At 42.5% G+C, this 20,708-nt stretch overlaps 1 protein-coding gene across 6 annotated transcripts in view; it reads left to right on the top strand.

The window, feature by feature from the left end:
• Window positions 1–20,296, top strand: part of dlgap2b (discs, large (Drosophila) homolog-associated protein 2b) — a 70,286-nt gene extending 49,990 nt beyond the window's left edge. For 3 of the 6 annotated variants that reach the window (XM_078093081.1, XM_040161191.2, XM_078093084.1), the window contains 8 exons: window positions 5,765–5,809; window positions 10,178–10,234; window positions 12,788–13,146; window positions 14,307–14,392; window positions 14,473–14,939; window positions 15,135–15,226; window positions 16,633–16,785; window positions 17,936–20,296. In XM_078093081.1, the coding sequence (XP_077949207.1) occupies window positions 5,765–5,809; window positions 10,178–10,234; window positions 12,788–13,146; window positions 14,307–14,392; window positions 14,473–14,939; window positions 15,135–15,226; window positions 16,633–16,785; window positions 17,936–18,148 (1,472 nt within the window). In that variant the 3' untranslated portion in view covers window positions 18,149–20,296. Of the gene's footprint in view, window positions 1–812; window positions 5,510–5,764; window positions 5,810–10,177; window positions 10,235–12,787; window positions 13,147–14,306; window positions 14,393–14,472; window positions 14,940–15,134; window positions 15,227–16,632; window positions 16,786–17,935 lie in introns of those variants that run through there. The other 3 variants (XM_078093082.1, XM_078093083.1, XM_078093085.1) reach the window with 3 other exon arrangements.
• Window positions 20,297–20,708: the final 412 nt, after the last annotated feature.

Here is a 20,708-nt window from a genome sequence, read left to right as displayed (position 1 = left end):
GGGGAGAGACCACCCCTCCCCAGGTTACTTACTCCACATGGTCCAATGAGCCACCTTGGACCTGATATGTTCAATAGGGTTCATATCTGCTTCTTGACCCAGTGGGTTGTGATTCTTTTATTCCCTTTACATCTTTTCTTTTGCACAAAATGGCACAAAATAATAACTTTTGATATGTTTGGAGAAAAGGGTTCAGAGAAAATGGACTTATGATTTAAATAATGATGATTGTATTTCGTGTTTAATTCCGCTCTTTGCTGTGCTGTGCAGTGAAAAGATGGAAAGAAGCCTCGAGATGACTGAGAAGGCAGTGTAAAAACATTGCGAAAAGCCTACAGTATGTGAGTTTAATGACAATCGTTATTGTCTTATTCAAGGCCCTCAGGAATCATTTATAAAAAGAATATTCTGTACTCTGGCAAGAAGTAGCACTTGGAGCTGACCCACTAAAATTGTATATTCCAACACCACAGAAACTGCGTCAATTCAATTTTACTGAAAATACAAACAATACACTTAGATACTGGTCATACATACAATTTCTTTGCGTTTGTAATTTTGTGACGCTACTCAGTTACCTCTTTATCTTGTACTACTCATCCTTTACTGAATCGCTTGAATCTGAAACCCGAACAGAAAAGAAACTGGGTCTGACCTCGTATGTCCTTAGACTTACTTGCCACTCGCATACTGTATGTTTTCCATAGATATGTGTTTTATCTTACACTTCAGATTCCAAATCAAACCTCACTCCAGCTGTTCCTTTCACTTTGAATATCCTTCTTTTTTGTATATTCAAATTTTTCTTCCAGAGGGATATGATGTTTTGGATGGGATCTCTTTACTAAATGACGACATGATAGAGGACGATGACGGTGCCAGCTCCTCCGCCTATGTGGAGCTGGAGAGGCTGGAGAGAGAGACTGCTGCCGCTCGCAGCCAGCACAGTACTAGCTCCACCGTAACGGCCATCTCCGTCCCGCCGACATCCCCGCCTTCGTTCAGGGTCCCCTCTGACTCGCCCGTAGCCTCCGAGCCGCCGGTCCCTCAGGCCATTCAGGCCTTCAAAGAGTCGGCCAACATGATCGCCGCCTTCAACATGCAGTGGAAGGACGAAATCTCAGCCATGCGCTACGAGCTGGCGGAGCTGCGGCGAGACGTCTGCGGGGAATTGAAGACTTTCAACAGCAACTTCTTCAACTTCACCCAGTGCTACAACATGTGGACCTTCTGCCGGGAGCCCTGCAGCGACAGCACCACGCAAACGGACGACAGAGTGTCCGTGGGAATCCAGGCGGGCTCGAGCTGGTCCATTCACCAAACCCGGCAGAGCACGCACGACAAGTCCGTGATGTGCCAGCCGGAGGCCGCGCCCTTCAGCATCATGGATTTGATGGACCCGCCCCGGATTGAGATCATCGAGGGAACCCCCGAGAGCACGCCGGAGGGGTCGGGCAGCCCGGCGAGCCCACTTCCAATAGAGGATTTCCCATGGGAGGTCATCAAGAAGCAAAAGGCCCAGAAGCAGCCGGACTCAGGTGGCCACACGGGTGGTCACAGGAGCGCCAGTCTAGAACTGTGGAGCAGGAAGTACACTAGCGGGCCCATGTCGTATCTGTCTATGTCCTTCTGAACATCCCCATACTACACATAATGTAAAATGAAATGAGGAAGCCATGATGAAAACATGACATTTACACAGAAAGGCAGAGCAGAGTTGTTGTTAGATGTCCCTTTACTCTATGCAGACACAGAGTCTGTCATCTCCCCAACAGGTCACAACGCTGCTCAAGCAATCGTTTAACAAGTGTCTTGGTTAGCCGTGGATTAAAAGACAAGGACTTCTGGTTCTACACCAGAACGAGGTGACACGAGAATGTGAGAGAGAATGTGGCTTACGCTCAGATCCTCAAGTGCCAACAAGTGCAGCATCATCTTCCCTCCGCTGTCTTAAATACCCCGACCGTCAGAGAAAAGGGTCAATTCAAGTAAACACGATGGGCCATCTGAGGGTCACTAAATCATAAAACTCAATAACCCGTCGTGGAGAGGTGAGGCATAGGAGGGTCTGCTTCCTCAAATAAAAAGCTCATGTTCATTCCAGTTTCTCTTCCTGTAGAAACTTTATCTTAAGCACCTGAGTATACTGAAAAAATACTGTGAATAACTTTATAAACCCTAGTTTTTTAAAGAACGCATTAAAGATGAACACATTATTTCTTAATATATGAATATATCATTCACTTTTTGTTATTCTATTCAAAGCATTCCCTTTTCATTGCCTTCATCCGTTTGGTAGCTCGGTCCAGTTTAAATGGGAGAACTGTTGAAGCGCAAAGCATAAAGAAGTAACTGCAACAAAAGAAAATTAGGAACAAATTATTTGTGAAAGCCCAACCGTGGAATACTGATGGATGACACTGTCCAGAGGCTTTGTGGACTTAGTCCCTGGCTAACACTGTTTACTATGAATCCATTGTGACCGACCAGCGTGTGGAGGGGAAACAGCGAGGCAGGGAGGAAAGTGTTGGTTTCACTTCACTCTTGCACAAAATGCATTCATATTCAAACTCTGTATATGTATATAAATATACCATTTTGTACATACAGAAACCTATATTCAGTAACTGTACTGTTTGCAGTTATTAACGCCCATTTCTAACCGCGCCGAGAAGGGTTATATAAGTAATTGTGGTTCCAAACCAAACACAGCACTTTCTCCAGTCTTCAAGGTTTGTCTTCATTTATATTGTCGAGTTCCTCATCTAGATGTTTGTACTCCTCAAAAGAGGAGTTGGCAGTTGATAGCATAGCTCAACTATTGTGGGGACTGGAGGTTCTTAAATGTTTGGTCGAGTGTCTATTCTAGTGGAAAAGGAAAATGATTGTTTTGAAAATTTGGTGAAATGATTTGGAGTCAAATTCTACCATATCCATCTTTCTTAAATGCCACTTTTCTCTAGTAATGGTGCAATCTTTGGTCCTGGGGTTTGGCTTATCACTGCTGAAAGATGAGAGGAGAAACATTGGTCCCTATAAGTAGACAATCATAGCCGCTGAGGACATCTACCTCTCCGACATGCTCCCGGAAGTGCAGAACACTACCGCTGAATGTACCAACGCCGCCTCACTAGTGATGGCTCAGCTGGGTCACTCTCAATCCTTAACGACAGAGAGCCCTCCGTCATCTCCCGTATTTCGGCCAATTGCTCATCTTGTCTGTTTTTCATAATATGATAATTACTCATGAGCCACTGGCATTCCCCAAATCCACTCGTCCAGCCCGCCGTCCCATTGTACCAACGTGGCGTAACCATAGTTACTGTAATACTGAGGCCAACCAAAAAAAACATCCAAGCTTGACAGCACTCATCTTTGGACGATCGCTGCAGCACAGGACCACGTATGTGTCAGGGTCCTGACTGAAATGTGAACCCTTCAAAAAGGACATTTGATAAAGGAGAAGTGCACCTTCTTCCCATTTGGCACGGCCAAAAGACAGTACTTGGAGAAAGGGTGGCATTTTGAAAAGGATGATATTCATACGAAGGTTCTTTCAGAGGTAAGGTCAGAATTAAAGTGGAAGCCACGGAAAGAAAGAGAGGCTGACATATTTTAGCAGATGCGCGGCCTCACACGAGCGTTGCAGTAACTCGTTGAACCTGATCTTAAATGCCTACATCAATTATTAACTTGCCTTGATAACCTAATAAATGTGTTACGGAGGAGCACTACGTTTAGGCATGTTTTGCTTGGTTCTGGGAATTTGAGGTTTCGGTACGATGAATAATAAGTAGGGGGTAAGTTTCTATCTATTGTTGTAATTCGCCACCGTTTGCAATACAGAATAAGAATCTAAAAATCTTATAATCTATGTATTGTTGTTAGAAACCCAAACAAGAGTTTTTCGTCATTGACCGTCTAAAGGCTCAGTTAGCATTAATCATGAATTATTTTAGTGAAAGGCATAAAACTGTGAGAACATTTAGCATATCACTATTTTAAAATGATATATATAATAAGTATCTATGATTTCTTTTTTCAGGAAGGGCCTGTATTCACTTGTTCCCTTTTTAAATGATGAAGAGGGGAAGCAGTGTCATTCCGTACTTATATCTTATCCCGTTGTTTGGGGAATGCAAACTTATTTAAAGGTGCTGAAGACTGGTCAATCATGATGTCACCAATCAACATTCATTCATTCTATGCAAGTCCTTTGTTCTTTGTAATTTTACATCATCTAAATATTTGCAGTTGTTAATATTAGGTATTCATGTCAGGCCTTCATTCAAGTTATCAATACCGGGTATAGGATGATGTTTATATTGGGGGTACCTTCTTTTTTTTTTTTTATTTGATTATTTTTGCATGCGCTAGGGGGCCACACTTAAGGTTGCTTTAGTGTTTCCTGGCGGAAAGTTGTTTCATGCTAATTGTTCCCATTTCAGCTCACATGAATATAAGCATCAAAGAGTTTGTTGGTGAGATTCTTGAGATTCCTGCATAGTGGTAGCATCCGTGTGCTTTCATCATATACAAAAGAAAAACAATCAGAAGTGTATCATTGTTGATTCATTTACTGACAACTGTACAGAACAATTAGGAAACAATGCCTAGTATGAAATCATTTCAAATGCTGTACAAAAGCTTCATTTTCTAAATTTATATCAAATTGAATTGAATCAAAGTGGTGATTGATTGATCCCAGGGAACTCAACCATGCTTTAAAAAAAATTAAATTCAGTGTGATATTAGGATTTCAACGTTTAGCCCAAAGAAATTACCCTTCCCTTAAAAAAAGTTGAAATGTAGCAAAATATTGATCAAAGTATTATTTAAAAATATATATATATATATATAAAATATGTACATTTAACAAAGACAAAAGAGGAAATATGGTATTGCCAATTATTTTTTAACCATGCAACCATATTTTGTGTAAGAAAATATATATTTACTTGTCAAAAACTCTGCATCGTCTCCCTTATACGTGGCAGTATGTAGTGAATTACCTCATGAGTTTTTTGTTTACATTTTGTTGTGATCCAGAGATCTGATGCAGCAACTGTGCCAACTCTGACGTCCAGCTATTGGGACAAAGGTTTTTGGATGGAATCTGATCTCACCTGAACTTGTAACACTGCTTGAATATAAATCCTTTTCTACCCCATGTTCTCTTCCTGCATTTATTCAAGGTTTTCTTGGAGAAAACATGTTAACTCTGTTTTGCATCAGTCGTGTTGCAATTTTCAGGGATCTCAGACTGAATTGTTTGGTGAATCAGACTTTGTCAAAGTTATCAAGCACTTTTTTGGAAACCATCGCGTAGCCTGCATTTGTTAGCTTACGCTTCGTTTGTTAAAAGAATGAAACCGGTATGTGATACATTTTGCTCTTTTTTTTGTTTGCTTAATGTGGTGTTTCTTGTGAATATTCATTTACATTTTATTGGCCATATGTATTTTTCATATATTGATATAAAACAATGGATTAAAATGTTTGATGTTTATGTTTATGGTAATTAAAATGGCAAATGGGGGTCATAGCTTTACAATGGCACCAAAAGATCAAACTGACTTATAGCATAAATAATATCTTTTGTGTCCACGGGGAAACTGCACACTACACGCGGCAAATACACAGAATGGGCACCGTGTCTTTTGCTTTAACCTTCTCAATATGCATTGCTTTTCTACTAAGCTATCACCTTTTTGTTGGTTTGTTTGTTTGTTTCATTTTTTTCTTTTTTTTCCCCCCATTTTAGGCGTCCGTAGCTTAGCTGGGGGGCGTAGAGAGTACGGTAGGTCTGGTAGGGAACCGCTTTATTCTATCTTTTATTTATATATATGTTGTTAATACACTTTTTCATACATTTTGTCTACTCATTAACAGTTTAAAAATAAGATACATCATTACTTGAAAATACTCTCATACTCACTAAGTATGTATAATATATATAAATGTTGTCATCTGTTTTCACATTGAATTCAGTGGAATTTCCAATAGTATCCCTGAAACTGGATAACAAGTCGAGCAAACCAGAAGAGCGAACATCTGTTGACTAGTGTCCCACATGTTGGCCTCACTGGGCGTCACTCGTACAGTGTCTTCTGTATTCCAACAGTGAGACACAATAATAACAGTTCCATTTCAACTCTCTTACCTGCACAGCTGGTATATATTAAAATATATATACATTTAATGAGATGCGCGTGAAGCAATCTCTGAAATCCATGAAATGATTTAGTTGCTAGGTTTTTATTTATTATGATTTATTTATTTATTACTGTTGTGTTCCAAACCATTTGTATCTTAGGAGATTCACCTTCTTGCTTTAACCATTATTTACATTTTGTTTAAGCGAACGGAGGGGAATAAGATCCGAACACATTAGTGTGTCTTTATTTGGAATATCCTGTCATGCAGCAAGGCGGGTTATGACCAACATAACAGCTTTGTTCTACAAACCAGCACAAATCAATGCCGCCTATCGATTATAACCATCAGGGTTTCATTCTCAAATTACCACTGATGACTCGGTTTGGTATTCATGTCAGTGGCTTTCAGTAACGATGATTTTTACACTGATGGGATTTTAAATTCAGCCAATTCTAAATAGGAGGATAATTATTACCAATAACCAACTGTAAGGCTGGGGATGAATTTAATACTCAAAACTACTCACATGGTTGCAGATTCTGCCATATTTAAGTAATTAAAACACTTTTTTATGAAGTGCACACACAATCCGACACACAGTATTGTACTCGTGGGTATTGTCATATGTGGATGCTGTTATTTATTCTACTAATGGTCTTACACTGCTTGTCTAAAACATTTATATCCACAATTACGCTCATTGTTTGGGCCAAAATCCTTCTCAAAAATGTTTGTTCACAATGACGTGTTCATATTTATTAGCAACGTTTATATTCAACTGCCATTGTTGTAATTAAAGCAAACGCAGTTTAATGGCCCGACTAGCAGCAAAGACAATGGAGGGTGATATTTATTGATCTGTCAGATGTTTTATCTATGAGGCACGTTAGTGCAAAGCAGCATGTCACAGAAGATATGAAACAATTGTTGAGAGTCAGAACCCCAAAGGAGGCTTCCTGATGTTGGAGGTGAACCCATGACCTCTCCTGTAGTGCCACCACCAGGCCAAAGTTCCCTTTTGTACCATTGCAGAGCAGACTGAATGAACAGTTTTACATTTCTACTTCCACTGTATAACCAAAGTGTCCGATTTGCTCACACAAAATATTTGAAACTAGCAGGCAGATTTAGTTGTTTAATAGGGCGAATTACATTTTCTTCTTGTCCAGCATTGTAGACATACCTATATTTTAAACTCTACTATTGGTAACGCGCAAACAAAAGCGGAATGGTCAATACGTTCTTTGTCCAACACTTGTTAGGTTAAAATAAACTTTTTCCTTTTTCTTTTTTTTCTTTTGTTTAAGTAACCTTTTTAGAGATGATTAGCTATTTTTGTGGATTCATTTAATGGTTTGTTGAAACAATACTTTCAGGCCATTGATTTGTATTGGTTTGTTGTGATATTTCATACATAAACGGTAAATCCACCTTGCATCCATGGGGGCATCACCACTGTATGTATATATGTATGTGGCTATGAACAACATGCTTGATTTGTTGTGCGACTCTTGAAAAAAAGGAGCTACACAAACCCACTTTCTAAATTTTGTAAATACAGCAGAATCGGTTGGAATCACTGACCTACACACACCCTGAGGTCCTGCTAGTTGTCCTATGTCAAATCCTCCATCCATGCATTCATCCATCATTAGACTCATCCAACTTTGGTAGCCATCAGTACAATATCGTCAGAATGATATGGGCAGGTATGTCGTATATTGATCAGATAAAATGATAAATTATATTATCTTATTACTACACAGTAATTTATTTATTCTACTTTAATGCATACCAAGGAAACGCATTTAGCAGTTTAGCAGGAAAACATTTTCAAAATAAAAGTTAGTTTTGGACTATTCCTAAACGCAAGTATCTTTTAATTTACATTTTGCTAAATTAGCAATGCATTTCCTAGAATACAGGAAAAAAGGATGATAAGACATTATAGATCGATAGTCACCAAGTTTCCACGATTTACACGCCGGTGCTACGAAAGATGGTGTTACGTTGAACCCCGAGAGACATTCGCTTCATCTTCAGCCCCCGTGCTCATGTATGCAGCTCGTCAGTCATTGCACATCATTAAGCCACAATCCACCCTGACCTGAGTCAGAGCAGCATCTCACCAGCCTCTTTGCCAGTCTGAGTCCACAACAATGGCGAGAACAGCCTCTGGCAGAAATGGAGGGAGTCGGACGGGGAGGAGACGCAGTCAGAACCATTGCAACGATTTTTTTCTGAAATTTATGTCTTGGCCACAAAGGAGCGAAAGGTTTGAGGGGCCTTGTTGAAAAAACGCGAGAGGGAAGGTCTGTTTCATATTTTCTGCAAAAAAAAAAAACTTTTAGGAAATGATATTAGGTCATACTTTACATCAATGGAAGTACCGTTGTTTTTATAATATCTACATTATCGAACCTCCATCCCAGCAGCACTTCTTATGTTCTTAAGTGGGAACATGGTAAGTGGTTGTAATTACATGTTTTCAACAATTAGCCTTTATTATAATAACATGAATTTTAAGTGCAGCATGGTACTTTCCTTTCATGTAAAGTATGATTTAAACTCATGCAACCTAATACAAAGTAAGTAAACAGCAGCAAACTGGCTATAGATATAAGTGTTGTGGTCATATTCACTCAGTATAATATATTTTAAATGGAAAAAGTGTAACCCCACATGCATGCAACACTTTTTAATATAAGACATTTTTGAATCAGCGGAAGCAGTGAAGAATTCAAAAGAAAAACCAGACCAATAGACTGTGGTGCTTTATGTTTAGAAACATGTTCTTTGTCTTGTTTTCTCAGCACATTTTGTCAAATTGTCTTTGTTTGCCGTCTATTTAAGCCTCATTTCTGTTGTATCATAAACTATGGCACTTGCCGGAGGCTGAAATTGTCGTATTCAAGTCCATTTTTGTGTAATTTCCCCATAGTAGTGGAGTGGCTAATCTGGTAGTGTGTCTTCTTCTAAGTCTTTGTCTGTTCACAACTTTTTCTTTGGCCCTACACTCCAAAAATTGCAAAGCTCTGTGCGTCTCTCGGGAGACACACTGTACTGGTCATAAACCAAGTTTAATACTTCAATTTGGAATATTTTATCATACAATATTCAAAGACTAGACAATAGGAATTAGCTCGCCAGTTAAAGCCGTTGATTGGAAGAATTCAAATTGTTTTTCTTAAATCCTGAATTTTTTTATTTAAGTCGAGTTTCATATTTATGTTTTCAATAATGTCTGCTATGTCTTATATGTATAGAAAGATAATGTGTAGCTGTCTGTTCTCAGATATAGATGATGCATGTTATCCCGTAAGTGATAAATGGTCAACACATGAGGGCACTGCAGATGGGCAAAATTCTTAGAAAATTTGATGTACATTGAATTATACAATAAAGCTGATTTCCAGTTTGCTCTCCCAATTTGGTCCACTTTGCCACTTCCTTACTTTAATTGTGCTTTATTGTTGGTGGTATTAATGCCGAAAGGCGTTTTTAACAGAAAAAAGGGAATAACTGCGTCTAAACTCCCCTGATAATAAAGTTTGTTTTCCCTTAAACAAGGTGGAGGCAGCTCCTGGGGAAATGTTGCCCATGAGCAATGCTCATCAAGTTGCAAGTTTTATCTGCATTTAGAGGCAGAAACACAGCAGCTGCATAATAATGGCCGTTGCCCAGAAGTCGTGAATCAGTTGTGAATCAGTGACTGTGAAGAGTGAAGAGTCAGTGAAGAGTTTGTTACTGCAAAAGTAACCGACTCATATGAAATAAGCCAAATACACATTTGTGTGACGTATTTCTAACACTGTAAATTGAGCGGCTCTGTGTTTCTCTCTCTTCCTGACTGTTGCTGACTGATTGTTGCCCCCGATTAAGCTTTAAGCATCCAGTGAAAATGTTTTAACATATAAACGTTAGACCCCTTTGGAGTTAGCTATGGTAAGGAACGATTCCCTGTAGGCTTGCGTTGGATTGCTGGTCCTCTCTAACTGGTGTGGCTTGCTCCTTGCAGGGATTCAGTTTCGTCTCCCTTCTTCCTGCAGTGTGGACCGCGCTCAGCCACCTTCAGGTACCCGCCCGTCTGCATCTCCTCTCTCCTCCCACATCCTGGCAGCGATTATCTTTTCAAAATACATCTCAGCTGCAGTCACACGTCCATGAGTGAAGTTACGGGGGGACCGTCTGCTTTTGCTTCCGATGAAGTAGAAAGAAAGAAGGTGGTTCTGGTTTAAAACGGAGATCGTCAATCAATCGCTGCGTATCGTAAACCAGTTGAAATTGTGTCCGATTTGATCCCGATATTTCTGACATTGTGCTTGTGTTGGTAATGAAAACGACTTTTAGAGGCCGACTACAGGAAGCAGGTCATGAAGGGAAACACCTGGCTGTCACCCGATCAGACAGCTGATTGGCTCCTAGCTTTATCAAACAACAGCAGTAGAACAATCCCATTTTTTTGTTCAGTTGTAATATTTATTCAATGAAAGTTGAAAAACAGCATAAAAATATTAAAGAAGTTATTATATTTCTTTAAATGGTATTGTCAACACAAACAGGATCTTGCTCATAATAATCCTCTGGCTTCCTATGAGCTAAATTAATCAACTAGGTCCTGAAAGTCAGACCAACCTGCCGTGTACCGACCTGCCTTTGAACAGGCCAGGAGCTTCGTCTGGCCGACGCCGTGCTGCTAGAGGCCGCCTGATGCTCTGCAAAGTCGTCGGGCACGCTATCGATTCACTGTTTGGGTTGATAAAGTCAGAAGTGTCGACAGAGAGGAACCAGGTTGGATCTTTAGTGAGGGCGGGGGGGTCGAAGTGCCGGTTTTGTTGTCAGGGTATTCACTGTTTACCTTCAGTACTGCAAATACTGCGAAGCAGGGCCGGCAACACAATATTACGGCACGACTTTCAGGTCCACTTAGTCCTGCAGTGTGTCGGTCTGTTTACTAAACGGCCCAGTGCAGCAGTGGTAAAGCAAACAATCCAGTTCACACACAGCGAGTTCTAACTGACTGAATTAAAGCCGTAGCATTTCATTGTTAATGAGTGCATGTGTTTTCTCGCTTTGTTCTCTTAAATAACGTAGAGTTGAAATGTGCTGTATTTCCTTTTTGAAATGAAGTGTGAGTGCTGTAACAAAAACATGTTACCACGTTAGTTGAGTAAATGCACAGAGCTACATTCCACCACTGCTTAAATCGACGTCAATAATGCACTTCTGACACATGTGCAGTGAACAATTCAGCTCTTTTAGCAGGACATCTGTGTCAAGTCAACATTATTGTAAGACAGTGTCATTTTCTTCTCGCCGTCAGACTGAGTAGAGCAGATCTCTTAGACGCTTACTGTGTAACGGTTTGACAGGCACATTAAGTATCTTCACTAAACATGTCAATCCATTGAGGCAAGCGTAACATGTATGAATGAACTGCAGAATAACTGTGTACTGCTGCGGGTCTGAAATCCATGAGGGTGCACAGTTTGTACGTCACCGGTCTTACAGCATTACAGATGGTGGAAGATACTGTGTTTAGTAGTGAAAGAAGGCAACGTACTCAGTGTTTCTGTCCAAAGTACTCAAGAAACTAACCAACAAGCGATCTGTCGTTATGAAAGTAAGTCAAACTGGTCGAACGGGTAAAAATAGAAGGAGTGGAGTCGGGCGCTGCCTGAGTCACGGTGCTCTTTTCACTTTGGCATCCGCCCACCGTGTCTTGCAGAACTGCAGTCCCTTCAAGTTGGAAGGGAGTCAAGTCTGTGACTGGGTTTAGATTATGAGAGTTCCCTGTGGTTTCCTATTTCTTATTGCACTTAATTACCTGTAATCCAAAGTGGTGTGTGTGTGTGTGTGTGTGTGTGTGTGTGTGTGTGTGTGTGTGTGTGTGTGTGTGTGTGTGTGTGTGTGTGTCTACCTACACCTTTTTAGGCCAATCGTACTGTATTTAGTCAAAGGAATATTATATTTTAGTATTGAAATGTATATATGTCATAAATAATAACTGAATAGGAGACTAGTAAGATAAAGTAAGCTACTGTATCAGTTGATCAAATGGCTGAATGCTCTAGAAAGAACTTACAATACAATCTTCAGAAGGTTTATACTTTGCATGATACGCAGATGTAAGATAGAAGATAAAAAAACTCAGAAATGTAGATTGTGGATCAACTAATGTTGACTTAACCGATGGAATGACTGTAGCCAACTTAGTTTATGTATAGAAACCTCTTAAAATAGAGATATTAATTTATCAGGATTTTCCAAAACTATGTGAGTTCACACCTTTTAGCTCAGAAAAGAAAGATATCCAACCAGTCAAGTTGGTTCTTTTCCAACTCTGCTGTGAGGTCCATCTGGATGGATTATCATCACACCCTCAGAAGAGCAAATCCTTCCCATAATACTTCCCTGCCCCTCCCCAAATAAACACAGACGTATTACAAGGCTGCTGTTGCTTTTCATCCTCTTCTCTGCTGTCACGCGCTGTGTGATCCAGGTGAACTGCGGGACTCGGCCCCTTTGTCAGCTTCTGGCAAACGTTTTTCACTCTCACGTTTGTATTTCATCCCCCTGCCCTTGTCTTGCCTTGTCCTCGTCTTCTCACCTTGCTTGTGCTGTGCAGCGGTATCATATCCTCCCAGTTACAAGAAGACCGCACCTCCCGTGCCGCCGCGCGGCGCCCCCAAGCCCCTCATCTCCGTGACGGCCCAGAGCAGTACGGAATCCACCCAAGATGCCTACCAGGAGGGCCGGCACCCGCGGGGCGGCCTTTGGACCACGGACAGCCTCGGCCGTCCCATCTACAGCTCCGCGGACAGCCTGGACAGCACCAAGGCCGTCACCATGGCGATGGAGTCGGCAGCCGGCAAGAGGCACGCGTCTTCGGGCAGCCACACCTCGGTGCAGACGTGCGACAAAGCGGTGCTGGTGTCCAAGGCCGAGGAGTACCTCAAAACCCCGCGTTCTTCTATCGGGATACAGGTGACGACATCACCGGCGACGCCCGACAGTTTGACGCCCTCTTTGCATTCAGCGCACTCGCCGCTATGCTAATTACAGCAATCTCGCCCGTCTCCTTCTATTCTAGTCTCTGCTGAAAGGATGTGATCAGAGCGTTAATATGTATGAGAGGTGCCCTGTAAAAGCATTTCTCTTCAATCAACCCAACGCCGGTTTTATTAGAAGGCAACGGGCACAATTTGATGTACTTTGGGTAATTGTTTTACTTGCATTGCATTATTGGATTATTATCTAACAAGAGGATTAGATTTATTTGTTGAAGACTTAATGACGTTGACAGTCAGATTTCATAATGTTGAACTAATACAGCGTATTAGTATACGTGCAAATGAGTTAATTCTGTTATTAATTCATTCATTCTTTTTCTTTTTACCAATTCCCAAATGTACCAACCTGTGTGAAGTACTTGTTGACCTTTACGGGTATCAGGCTGTATTACATGAACAGGGCTTATTTAAAAGCAGCGGTATTGAAGAGCAAAATAAGGATCTCTCTTGCTCATGTCTGTCCTGATTGTAATAAGAATCCCACCTGAACAAAAAAGGTGAAGAAGAGCATTCTGCTTTGTTTGATAGATACTGCATCCTCAAATTACCTCCGTTTTCAGCCCGGATGTCTGTCCGTGTAGATGACGTCCGAACTGCATGTCGCCCACAGACGTCTCTTGCAGACAGCGGCGAGCACGGTGTTGGAAATAATTGACGGTCGTCTTGCAAATGTAGCTGTTTAGAGAGAACGCGGACTGGCCGTGAACTAAAGCATCCGGGTGATGATTGATCTTGACACGTTTTTTGATTTGTCTTTTTACCAAAATCCTGGATCAGGTTAAACTTAATCAATACAGCACTAACTGGATTGTTAAAACCTTTGGAACGCACTAACTGGCAACCTTCAAACCGTGTGTCAATCTGACTGATTACAGGTTGGTCTCGGTTGTGATTCAAATCACAACTTTCTGCAATGGCCTTTTCTTCAAAAATTGTCCCAACTCCAATCAACACATCAAGAACATTTCCAAATGTAAAGCTGTCATTTTAAGTGGCGCATCCGCATGAAGGGGAACCACTCATTTCAGTTGTTGACGACGTTTTTCACGGTGTTCTGTTTCGTGCATTTGTCAGGTGGAAACTGTGACGGACTCTGAGTCGGAAAGCAAAGGCCTCCCTCAGTTCCACTCTATAGGAATCCAGGTGGAGGACCACAAACGGTACGTCGCTCAGACAGAAGAAGCACAGCGTCCGTTTGTGCTTTTCGTTAAGCGCTGTCCACGTTTCTTGTGCATTTTAGACACGGGAGGTTCAAGCGCTCCAACAGCGTGACAACAGCAGTGCAAGCCGACATGGAGCTGGAGGGCTTTCCCTCCATGGAGGACAAAGGTCTGCAGTTCGGCGGCGGCTTCGGTCGCCACTCTGAGCCCAGCACGCCCACGCAGTACGGCGCCATCCGCACGGTGCGCACGCAAGGCCTGTTCAGCTACAGGGAGGACTACCGGCCCTCCAGCGGGCCCCCCAGCCCACAGCCGGAAGCCTGGCTTGCCGAGCCCAGCCTGGAGGGCGCAGACACAGGCAGAGTGTCCCCGCTCCGCAGGGACGGCAGCTGGTTCATGCAGCTCCTTCACAATGAAACCAAGCGGCTGGAGGGATGGTGCAAAGAGATGGAGAGAGAAGCGGAGGAGCACGATCTGACAGAGGAGAGTGAGTGTCCCGGGGGAAACTACAGTCTTGTCAAAACGGGAGCCGCTTTAGTTGTCCCAGGTCAATGCTTTCTCGATACGTGCTCTATAATCATTGCTTTTTAGGCAGCGTGTGAAACCGTAGCCACAGCACCAGCTAACACTCGGGCAGAGACACAATTGTAATTGTAATTTGTGACCACATCGGATGAATGTGAATAACTCAACATGTTAATCTCTCTTTCTCTCTGTCCCTCTGTCTCCATGTGTCCACCAGTCCTGGGAAAAATCCGGAGTGCGGTGGGAAGCGCTCAGCTACTGATGTCTCAAAAGTTTCAGCAGTTTTACTGGCTGTGTCAGCAGAATCTGGTGAGTGGTGTTTACAAGAGCACGTTGTTGACTTACCTGGAAAGATCACAAAGATCCGGGTCAAACTTGTTGGTAGGGCCGTCTTTGCCGGCGCTCTGAGGAAGGAGCTCGGTCTGACGCTTGCACTCCAGAAATAGAGCGCAGGGATCAATAGCGAAGCGGCCCCCGTTGACCCCGCCGTGAACGAAGGGGGAATTCCAACGGGCGGCGGCACCCGTGCCGAGCGTTTGAATAATGGACCGCCGCGCCGTCTCGCTGTTCATTCCTCACGTCGACTACAGAATCAGACCTTTTCCAAAGCCGGCTGTTAACACAGTGCGCACATGATAGTATCGTAAGTGGGAATGTTTTTGCGAATACAGCAGAGGTGAAAAATACAGTGAAAAGAGAAAGGCAGGCACCTAATCACACCTCACTAAAGCGCTGTTTGAATGAAATGCAAAAATAACATGAAATCAACCTGTTCTTTCACTGCCTTGTGATTTTTTTGGTGCACTGTGTGTGTGTGTTTGTGTGCGCTTTTGATCGCCCTCTTCCCCCATGGATAATAAGATGACAGATAAAGGGTCATCAGGTCGACCAGAGAGCGGCTCCGTCTTCCCTTCTGGCCCCGAGGAGGAGGAACTGCATTGTGTGTCCGCAGACAGTTTGACTCGACAGACCCTTTCTCGGTCTGAGATCACACTAGTTCCTTGTTTACTGTCTGTGGCAATGAGCACATGTCTGTGTGGGGCTGCATGACGAGATTAGCGTGAGCCGTGATCATCAGTTGACGCAACACAAGCCAAGTGGGGATCGCAGGTATCGGGAGCATTGAACAACGCATTGTTTGTCATTTAAAGACAATTTATTCAGATATTCCTCGAAATCAAATCATTAAATAACAGTCAAATCTGTGGTGACTGTGATTTGTGTGCTGACAGAAAATTCTAAAAAGGGAAGATTAAAGCATTTCTTTCCGCCATGTATCACCTCGTAGGACCTTTAATGATTAAGAATCTTACTTTCTGCTCACAATAGATAAAATCTGCTGTTCAAAGAAAGGATGCAATGAAAGGCAACGGAGGGAAAAGGCCGAGGTTGTGAGTCATTGTTGGTGCCGTACTGCCACACAGTGGTGGGAATGGGGAGGTGGCAACGAGGAGCAAAATGTCCTGAAAACGAATGGGGAGTTAACATAGAATTGTTTCTGGGTTTTTTTGTTTTTATAATTATTTAGGAAAAGTTTGCATTTGTTGTTGCCCTTTAATGTAATAATGACGTTAATAATAATGTGTTATATTGCTGGTAGAAGTCCAAGCTTCCGTAGATTTTGTCTGCTAATCAGTGTCCTTAACAAAGAAGGACGGTCATTTTAGTCGAGTACAAAACAGGCCTCTACATGTGGTGCTGCACCGTCTCCCCAGGACCCCAGTGCCATGCCCAGACCCACATCTCAGGACCTGGCGGGATTCTGGGACCTCCTGCAGCTTTCCATCGATGACGTCACTGCCAAGTTTGATGAGCTGCAGCAGATCAAGAGCAACCGTTGGCAGCTGGTGGAGAGTCCGGATAAGAAGGTACAGCATCCAGAAGCTCGTCACCATTAGTCTAAGTGGTTTCCGGATGAACTCACTTAGCTTTTGAGGAAACTAACCCGACGACATCCGCCTTCCTTTCACAGGCTTATGACCAGTAGGAGGTTGATCATTCTTGTCATAACACTGCAGGGACAACTGTTAGACGGCAACACCCGTTCAGCCCTGACAGATTGTAACGTCTTCTATCTGGGAACCATTTAGGACTCATTTTATCTCTCACACCCACACTGTGTGCAGTGATCCCGTCCGCTATTATCGTAACTCATGTTTAGTAAAATACCGAACAAAGCCACCCAAAACTATTGTACTTATTGGAAATTCATACAGACAGTTTGATTTGGAGATTTCCTGTCAACAGACTAACTAAAACGACACGTGCTGAAACTAAATGGCAACATTAAAAACAAAAAAACAAATACATATGTCGCTGTACATAATGACAAACCCATTATTGTTTGATATTAAGATATTTATTAAAGTATCTGATAAATTGCTAACTGCGGAAATGATTTAGATGAGGGAGAAGAAAGACATTAGGACACGCGGCGGGTTTAGAGACCCTTTGGTCCATAGATAGTTACAGGTCTAGTTGTGAGTTAAGAGTTATTTAAATAGGGACCCAGACGCTCTGTTGGGCTTCTCCCCCTTTAAGGAAAGCACAGTTCCACAACAGAGCCAAGCGATGAGAAAAGCTCGCCATGCATTTAAAAGCTTGTGTGATTTCGCTCTCAAGATGTGTGGGTGGGTGAAATTTCAGGGCCTTCTTCAGGTAAATGATTTTCAACGGTGAGGTTCTGGCTGGATAATCAGTCTGCTGTGCACTGCGTAGTGAATATCTATCATGTTCCCACTGGTTATTCATAGTCTATCTGGTTTGTTTTTTTATGATGATGAAATAAATATTTACCAAACTTAATAAAATAATACAACAATATTCCAATTAATATTTCTAATAAAGTTGTATTATGTGTAAAGGAAGTGTTTTCTGAAGACAATTATGACAGATAATTAGATATTCTTATCGATTGTTGGAGCTATCCAGCTTGATGGAGATGCTTTGTTTGGTTATTATGTCCCAGATACGCCGCACTAACGATAAGCCTTTGTCTCGATCATTCTGTGTGCGAAGGAGCAAAAGTGGCCCCCACCTCTGGCAAAGCGGCCGTCCAAGGGCCGCGGCGTGATGCGAGAGCGCTCCCTGGACCTTCAGGACCGCCAGCGGCAGGAAGCCCGCCGACGCCTCATGGCCGCCAAGCGAGCGGCTTCTTTCAGACAGAACTCGGTCACAGAGCGGGCAGACAGCATCGAGATCTACATCCCCGAAGCCCAGACGCGGCTTTGAGGTCCCCGGGTTCACCCTATAGGCGCCTCTCGTCCACGTCCACGTCCAAAACCAGCGTTGTCACAACCAGCCCGCCGTTACAGTCCGTCACCATCGCTCGCCCAACGCTTTCCCATCAACCGTCGCCATTCTCTGGGTTGTCCCCGCTGAAGCTACACTAGGCAAGGTCGCGGTTGTAAACGTGTCCTTTTGTTTGGTCCTGTCGACGTGGGGAAGAAGGCCCGACCCTCCCTGAGTGACAAAGATCAGAAGGTCAAAAACCGAGAAAATGACTTTCCTCCTTTTTCCCTTTTTGGTATTTTGGTTAAAACGTGTGGCGGATCAGCCGCGTTGGTAAACACGAGCTGCTAACAGTTGAACAGAAGTTTGCCTAGTGTAGCTTTAAACCGCTCAGAGGGACTTTCCGACCCACCAGAATGAGCCGCCATGTCCCCAAAACGATCATTCCACCTGTCAGCAACATCGTGTCAAGTTAAAAGCATTACTGTTGAACCTCCAGTGTCGGCCCTCGTCGCCGTTCGCCCACTTCAGGGTAACGCTGCCCGTGCCACGTTCAAAGGGAAACACAAAGTGCCACTGACTTTGCCACCAGCAACAACAGTCCGAGGCTGGAGCTCCCTGCGAGACGGAACATCGGCAGTGAAGTGACGTTTCTCGGTGAGGCAAAAAAAAAAAAAGGCCAATGGAAATGAAGCAAAAGCAAATGGAATTATTTTTGATCAGAACGTCTAACGGAGGCGGCTGAAGCCCGGTAGCGCGGCCGGTCCATTCCTTACCCGTCAAGGAGAACGGGTGCAGAAGTGTTTGACAGCGTGTCTGAGGTGCTGCACAACTTATCATCCTCCATCCATCTTTAAACAGGCATGCTGCAGCTGCTGGCCCATGTGGCTGAATGAGATCTGAAAAATAAGTCCTAGACCTTTTCCATTGGGCCATTTATTCATTTCACGTTCCCTTAACAACACGCCGCTCTTAGGACTGTATATTTTAAAGTTATGTGCGTAATTTGCTGCTGGATACATTTCCATTGCAGAACAAATATGAATTATTAACAAAGACAGTTTTGCGCAGCCTGGAAGAGGGGACTGTAGGTGCATTTTGCACCGTGTAATATTCATGTTTGTATTTCCAAGGGAAATGTAGTTTATGAAGCTCATGTGATATTGTTGCAGTTGAATTGCAAGATCAGATATGGAAAATTCACTTGTTATACTGCAGGTCATATGAACTGCACCGTGTGTTGTTTTGTTTACATTTATTTTGCGCGTAATTACACTATTAATTATACTTAAAGTATCTATCATCTGACCACCATCCTGATCTACAGTATATATTTTGTATTTAAAGTTGAATCAGTTGTGAGTGGACAGGACAGTGCGTCTGTCCAGCTGGAAGGACCCATGTCTCAGAACGCACATGGTCCAACCTTTTGTCTTTGAAAACCCTTCTGTTGTCGTTCTGATCTGCTCGTGTGGTCCGGGAACGAACGGTGCAAGTGACACTTTAACAATATTCAGTTACTGTAGTAAATGGTGCTGCTTTTTACTCTTAAAACTGTTGTCCTTTACCCAGTCGTATGTGCGCACACACACTCACACACGCTCACACTCACTCAAGGACTTTTTAAACAAAGATGTATTAATATGGTGCACGTTGTCTCTCCAAGGACCTTTGGTAGATTAGGACTTGAGAAAAGGTAATCTTTGCAATGCCCTTAGTGATTTAAATCAGGAGACGGTTTCATGGTACAACTCGCTTTCTAACATGCAAAGAGGTCATTGATATTTACTCCGTCCACCGCTGAGCCGACGGCGTACCGCTTGCTGGACGCACTCCATTGCACCGTGCTTCATACCAGAGCAACAATGTGTCCCTAACATTTGCGGTAGAAGCTCATTAATCCTCATTTTCCAAACCGGTGTGTTAAAAAAAATGCCGACATAGGGAGTCCCAAATGTTTCACATGATGTTGTCATTAGAATACTCAGTTTTTGTTGCTTTGCGTCGTGGCTTTTATTCACCATTAGCTTTTACTTTGTGATATTTCTTCAACGGCGCTGAATCTGAAACTCTGACCTTACCAGATGGCCTTACCCAAAACACTTGTGAATGTAGAGCCCTTACTAATGCAAAAAAAAAGAAAGAAAAGCTTCCCAGGAGATGAGCAGCTGCTGGAAACTAAATCGAACAAACACATTTATTTGATTAAACTCAATTCCGTCTTTCTAAATAATTTGGTTGATTTTAAGATGAAATATTAAAGTGAGAGTCACGGAAGGCAGTACATTCTTTCACACTAGTTTTGTGTTTTTCAGACGTGTGTGTGTAACGTTGCCAAAAACAAAAGATTGCAGATTATCTTGTTTTAATATATGTAATAAATGTACTCCTAGTCAGAGATCAATTAAGAGACAAAATACTTGATATGAAAAATATTATATTTATACTTACTAGTCCAGAAATATTCATGCAAACAATATGTGCGAATACTTTTATACAGAATTCTATATGTAGAATGTAAGAATCAGCACCAATCTGTGGAGTTTAGATTTATATGCAC

The sequence above is a fragment of the Gasterosteus aculeatus genome, chromosome 18 (genome assembly GCF_964276395.1).
Source record: "Gasterosteus aculeatus chromosome 18, fGasAcu3.hap1.1, whole genome shotgun sequence".
Lineage (NCBI taxonomy): Eukaryota > Metazoa > Chordata > Actinopteri > Perciformes > Gasterosteidae > Gasterosteus > Gasterosteus aculeatus.
This window is presented reverse-complemented; position numbering and strand designations above follow the sequence as displayed.